The sequence below is a fragment of the Cynara cardunculus genome, assembly GCF_001531365.2.
Source record: "Cynara cardunculus var. scolymus isolate 2C chromosome LG 10, CcrdV1, whole genome shotgun sequence".
Classification (NCBI taxonomy): Eukaryota; Viridiplantae; Streptophyta; class Magnoliopsida; order Asterales; family Asteraceae; genus Cynara; species Cynara cardunculus.
The window spans coordinates 20,873,472-20,879,471 of NC_037537.1; the positions used below are offsets into that span (position 1 = coordinate 20,873,472).

Here is a 6,000-nt window from a genome sequence, read left to right on the forward strand (position 1 = left end):
CCGCCATTAATAAAAAACTCAAGAACCAGAAACGAAAACAGGATGATGGAGAGAAAGATGCAACAACGTCCACTGTCAAGCGACAAATACGAGGATGCAATACCATTGTTTACTTTTAGTCCTTTAAGATTTGGCTTTTTGCATTTTTGGCACAGATATTTGATTTTATCTCATTTTGGTCCCTAAAAGGGCATTTCCCGACAACAAAGACTTCAAACGAGAACACCCCTATTTTACGAGAACGTCAGAACATTTTTAGGCTTCCAAATTAATTAACACATAATAAAAATTAGAATAAATGAAAATAAATTAATATTTATCCATAATTTTCTTTTATCTTAGATTTATCCTTATCTCTTAGATGTTGATGTGTCTCTTGACATTAATGACGTGATAATGATCCAATTTTGCTTTGGTAATAATATGATAATGTTTTAATAAATTGAATATTTTTTATGACGTGATTTTGCTGTGATAATCGTCTTTTATTGTGATAACGTTATGATAATGTTGTGATAATCGAAAACCAATGATAATCACGGCTACAATCTTCGTTCTTCCTGTTCACTATGTAATTTTGTTGTGATGATATTCTGATAATGATTTGGTATCAACGAGTAAATTATTTGTACTTGATTTTGGGGAAAGATTTCACCTAAATTACAGATAAATACGAAATCACATGATTATCTTTAATTAATTACTTTAATTTCTCTTAACTTTAGTTATTGGTTAATAATTTTTTGGAAGCCTATAAATGTTCTCGCATCATCATAAAACGAAGGTGTTCTTGTTTGAACCTGCATGTGATGCAATTTACTTATCAACAACTTTTTAGTTACTAAATATGTTGCTAGTTTTTGGGTTTAAGTATTGACTTTACCTGATCAGTTAAGGAACCGATCAGAGGAAATAGTAAATTGTGTCGGAAACCTAGTAAGAAGCAAATAACACCAAGTCAACAGTCTTCCGTATCTAATAAATTTCTTCCAAAACCATATATAAGTCCGTCTTATAAGGTAACATAGGAAGAAATACGAAAAATATAAGAGAATGTTGTTTTACGTTGGGTTCCGGTAAGAATGAAAGTTATTATGTGAATAATAAGAAGCGATCTTCACTCTTGAATCAATCCTAATTGAAGAGAAACACTAGATCAATACTAATGAGACACATCAAATCAATACCCTTTTAAAACACAATTCATGGGTCGATTTGAGATTAAAAGTGAAGGTGATGATTCTTACCCAGTAAACGCTTACCGGGCTATAAACACTTACTATCAATCCATTTTGATGGCTGGAAATGTTACCCCATAAGATAAATGCAAGCGGTGACTCTCACCAGTAAGCACTTATCCGATAAGTATTTGGTAAACGGTCCCTAAAAGGAATCGAAAATTAAAACCATAACCCAAAACATCTGGGAATGCAAGAATCAACCTTCATGCCACATTCAAATACCAAGTCGATGAGAATAATTTTGCTCAATTCATCAAATATAGTGACAATTGAGTTCGTAATTCGATCAAGAATCTTTAATTCGGTACAACGTCAAGAAGATTAGCCGCCAAACGGTATATATATGTATCTATCCAGCCACGAAAGCCGGGTGTGTGTAAAGTCTACATTATGTTACACAGGCAAGAATCCGAATCCTCGTCTTCAGAATCACTACCGTCACTGCACTCCCAAGAACCGATAACCAAAGAACACAAGATTAGCATCAAGAAACAAAGCCCATGTCTTTTTTACAAGATTCGAAAAAAAAAGAGCACAAGTCATCAATCTTAACAAAGCAAGAAACGACAACCCAACAAGATTATAACTGTTGTAGTCCCACATCAACTAGAATCAGATCCTTAATTCTCAGTATATGTTGGAACCTCACTTCTCTCCTCAATAACTGTTGTCTTTTTTGAAAATTAATCTAAAGGGGTTACCCGTATTCTCACAATAACATTGGCATCACCGTGAGCGCAACTAGTCACAATGAAAGTCCAAAGAAACCCGAGGTTCAGGCAGCAAGATGAGGGCAATCATATTCTTGCTACGGAGGGTAAGGGGTTGTTTACCAACAAAAATTGGGACAACGTTAACTGGGTAAGAATATAGTCTAGGTAAGCACTTATCATTGACCATGTAAGGGTCTGTTTATTAGTAGCTTGATGAGCTTGATGAGACTCACAGCTTATTCGGTCAGTTATACATGACTCTTTGGTGGTAGCTTATTAAGTAAGCTTCTAGGAGACAGCTTATACAGAAAACCAAGTTTTTTTCAAAACTGCTCCTTCCAATTAAAATAGTGTTCATTCCATCTATGAAAAAACCCTCTCAATCAAAAGCCCTCTCACAATCGATACCGACAGATTAATCCACACAGACAGCTTTATCCATAAAGAATCTAATGAAAAACCCCTTAGCTTACAAGGTCAACATAAAGGCAACTCAAAAACTATAACACATCATCAAGAACATATCCAGGCTCAAGAAGATCTGAATTTGAAATCTAACCAAATCCAAGAGATGCATTTACCATCATTTAAATCCCAATTGCATCATCTTCTTAACATGGAAATGAATTCATGAACAGAAATGATATCGAAAGTAATGAATACGATTTGAATTTACCTCGGTTGATATTCCAGAACTTCGGTAAGTTTGTGTCCATTTCGATCATTCCACTGCACTCTTCGATGCTTCTTCCCTGATTTCTTTCGTAACCCGCCTTTCTTGGGCAACAACAGTTTCTTCGATTCATTGTCTTCATCTTCTTCTATTCTCCCCCCAGTTACTACACCTGTTTCTTGATTCCCATTCACCACAAGCTTCGAATCCACCCCGATTTTATCCATTTATTCACACATAAACTAAACTGAATGAATGAATGAATGAATGCCGGATTTCTGACTAATAAGTCACAAACCATCAACAACTCCTTCAAACCCACTTGCCCAAATCAAGAATTCAGGATTTCAACCCTGAAAAACTTGAGTTTGTTTCAAGATTGATGAATTATGATCGATCAGTCTTGATTACTTTCGAAAGGTCAACCCCAATTTGATATAAAGAATACAAGAAAGCATTAGAGAAAACCTGAATTGCTTCGAATCAGATTGTACCCAAAACGTCAATATCAAGAAAGCCTAATAACTATGAACAGAAGCACCAACTTTTGACAATTTCATTCAAACCCAGAAAAAAAACGAAGCATGGAAGACAGAGAATCGAGGATTCATATGTGAATAAAGGAAAAAAGATTCAATAAATGGGGTTCTTCTGAAAGTGGGTTAGTGAGAATTTGCAGAAACCCTAGAGATCAGAGGGAAGGATTTGGGGGAGAGAGTGTATGGAGAAGGACGTTTACTTTGATCTCTCTCCTAAAGTCTATTACCGTAGGAAATTAAAAATGGAAATTTTATTATAAAAAAGAAATCTTGAAAACAAAATGGAAATATGGAGGTGGGTCCAGATGATGAGTATTCAATGGCTGAGATTTGATTTAGTAAAAGCAAGAAGGTTTCATGTCGTTAATCTCGTTATCATCGGATGGCCCGCCATGGGTTGGTTAGGTTCGTGGGACCTTCAATTGGTCGCAAACGCCTCGAGCCGGTTTATTATAAAGTATATTAAAAGCTCGAGATTGAATCCAAAATCTGAGTGTTTTATTTGATTATTTGGGTCGATTTTGATATTTCGTATCTTATAGTTTGTCAAGTTTAAGCGTAAAGAGTTCATCCGAGCTTAGGGACTGTTTGGCAGTTGACGAATGATTTGGTGCAGAATGATTAAATGATCAGAATGATTAAAAGGTATAGTAAAAACTGAAATATAATTGTTTGGTAAATGTTTACAATGAAATTAGAGCGCTTAATGGTTAAGGGAGACCCATGATTTAGAGGATTTTAAAACCATTAAGAGGCAGACATTTTTTGTTAAACAAGATCCACCTCTTAATGATTTAGAGGCTGTCTCTTAATGAAATTATTAGAAGGTGAACAAACAACCCCTCCAACTAGAGGTCCACTTGCTCGACTTCAATACAACAAAGATTTTAAATATATATATAGAGAGAGAGTTTGTTTCAAATGCAACCCATCACATTTGTACAACCGATACAACCCAATAAATTGAAATATTTATGAAAATGATGAGAGTTCATTTATTATGATTTAAATATTTATGAAAAATAAATAAAGTTCATTAACTATGATCAAAATTTTATCTTAGGAAACAATCAAAATTTCTATGAAATTACATATTCATCAAATTAAATGGACGATTGAGATTGAGTTGTATTGGTTGTACAAATGTAAGAGTTTGTATAATAACCCACCCTCTCTCTCTCTCTCTCTCTATATATATATATATATATATATACATATATATAGATATAGGTGGAGGTTCAAACGAGAACCTCTGTGATTTACGAAAATACGAGAACAACCTAATAACCTCAAATTTTTTTAATTAATAAATTAACTTATATAATATATAAATAATTTAATAAGGACAGTAATGTAATTAAGTAATTTTTATAATTTTTATTTTATTTCAATTTCATAACTATCCCTTTTGTTGACCACGTCTCCACGTTTTCCTCTGGTTAGTTTTCTTATCTAACCTTCTTCTCCAAATCGTTCGTGATAATCGACTTTCTTAATACCTTTTCTTCATATCGTTAGTATCCATATTTTTGTCGATATAGAATGGACGACTTGAAACCCATATCACATGATTATCACACCATATCACACAAAATCGTTTTCGTTGTGATAAATGTGTGATTGTCTAATCCTAACCTATCGAAACCATCCGAAATCGTTGTAATAATGTCTAACCTAACCTATTGAAACCATGATCAAGTCGAGTGATATTGATATCACATGATTATCACACCATGATTATCACACCCATATCACACAAAATCGTTTTTGTTGTGATAAATGTGTGATTATCTAATCCTAACCTATCGAAACCATCCGAAAATCGTTGTGATAATGTCTAACCTAACCCATTGAAACCATAATCAAGTCGAGTGATATTGATATCACATGATTATCACACTCATATCACATTGATATCACATGATTATCACATTCATATCACACAAAATCGTTTAATTGATTTCGTCAGTAATTCATTGTGATAAATGTGTGATAAACTAATTAGATAAGACGTTATGACTTCTTTGTTGGTCTCCTTGAATTCTTAACCGATATATTAGATAAGGATAATCAATATTAATCATGTGATCRTGTTAAAAGATTTTATGATATCATTTCCATTATTACCCTTTTAATTTTAATTTTTTTGAATCTTTTTAAATTTCAATTTTAATTTTAAAAATCTTTTAATTTTATTTTTTTATTACAATATGAGGTTAATAGGTTGTTCTCGCATTCTCGTAAATCATAGGGGTTCTCGTTTGAACCCTTCCCTATATATATATATATATATGTTGGTTATTATACAACCCTTAACATTTGTGCAACCAATACAACTCAATCTCAACCGTCCATTTCATTTGATGAATATGTAATTTATAGAAGTTTTGATTATTTCCTAATATAAAGTATTAATTATAATTAATGAACCGTAATCATCTTCCATAAATATTTAATTCATAATAAATGAACTTTCATCATTTCCATAAATATTTCAATTTTTTGGGTTGCATTGGTTGTACAAATGCGATATGTTGTATTTGAAACAAACTATATATATATATATATATATATATATATATATATATATACCACAAGGGTGGTGTCTGATTGGTTTGAATTTAGCTCCAAAGTTCAAAAGTGTCAGGAGGCCCCAAGTTCAAATCCAATGAGGAAAAAAAATCCCCTTGTGGGCACGGAGGTTTAAATGCAGTGAGTCCGGGCTATATACAAAGCATGTGGTCGCCCTAAAATTAGTCGGGTCACATAGCGGGTTAAATATCCACATTAATAATATATATATATATATATATATATATATATATATATATATA

General features: G+C 32.8%; 1 protein-coding gene across 1 annotated transcript; it reads right to left on the reverse strand.

Moving 5' to 3' along the window:
* Positions 1–1,429: 1,429 nt before the first annotated feature.
* LOC112520508 lies at positions 1,430–3,390 on the reverse strand. Its single transcript, XM_025128954.1, has 2 exons — positions 2,631–3,390; positions 1,430–1,682 (listed from the first exon to the last, which is right to left on the reverse strand). The coding sequence occupies exons 1-2, from the start codon at positions 2,852–2,854 to the stop codon at positions 1,625–1,627; spliced, it is 282 nt and encodes a 93-aa protein (XP_024984722.1). The 5' UTR covers positions 2,855–3,390; the 3' UTR covers positions 1,430–1,624.
* Positions 3,391–6,000: the final 2,610 nt, after the last annotated feature.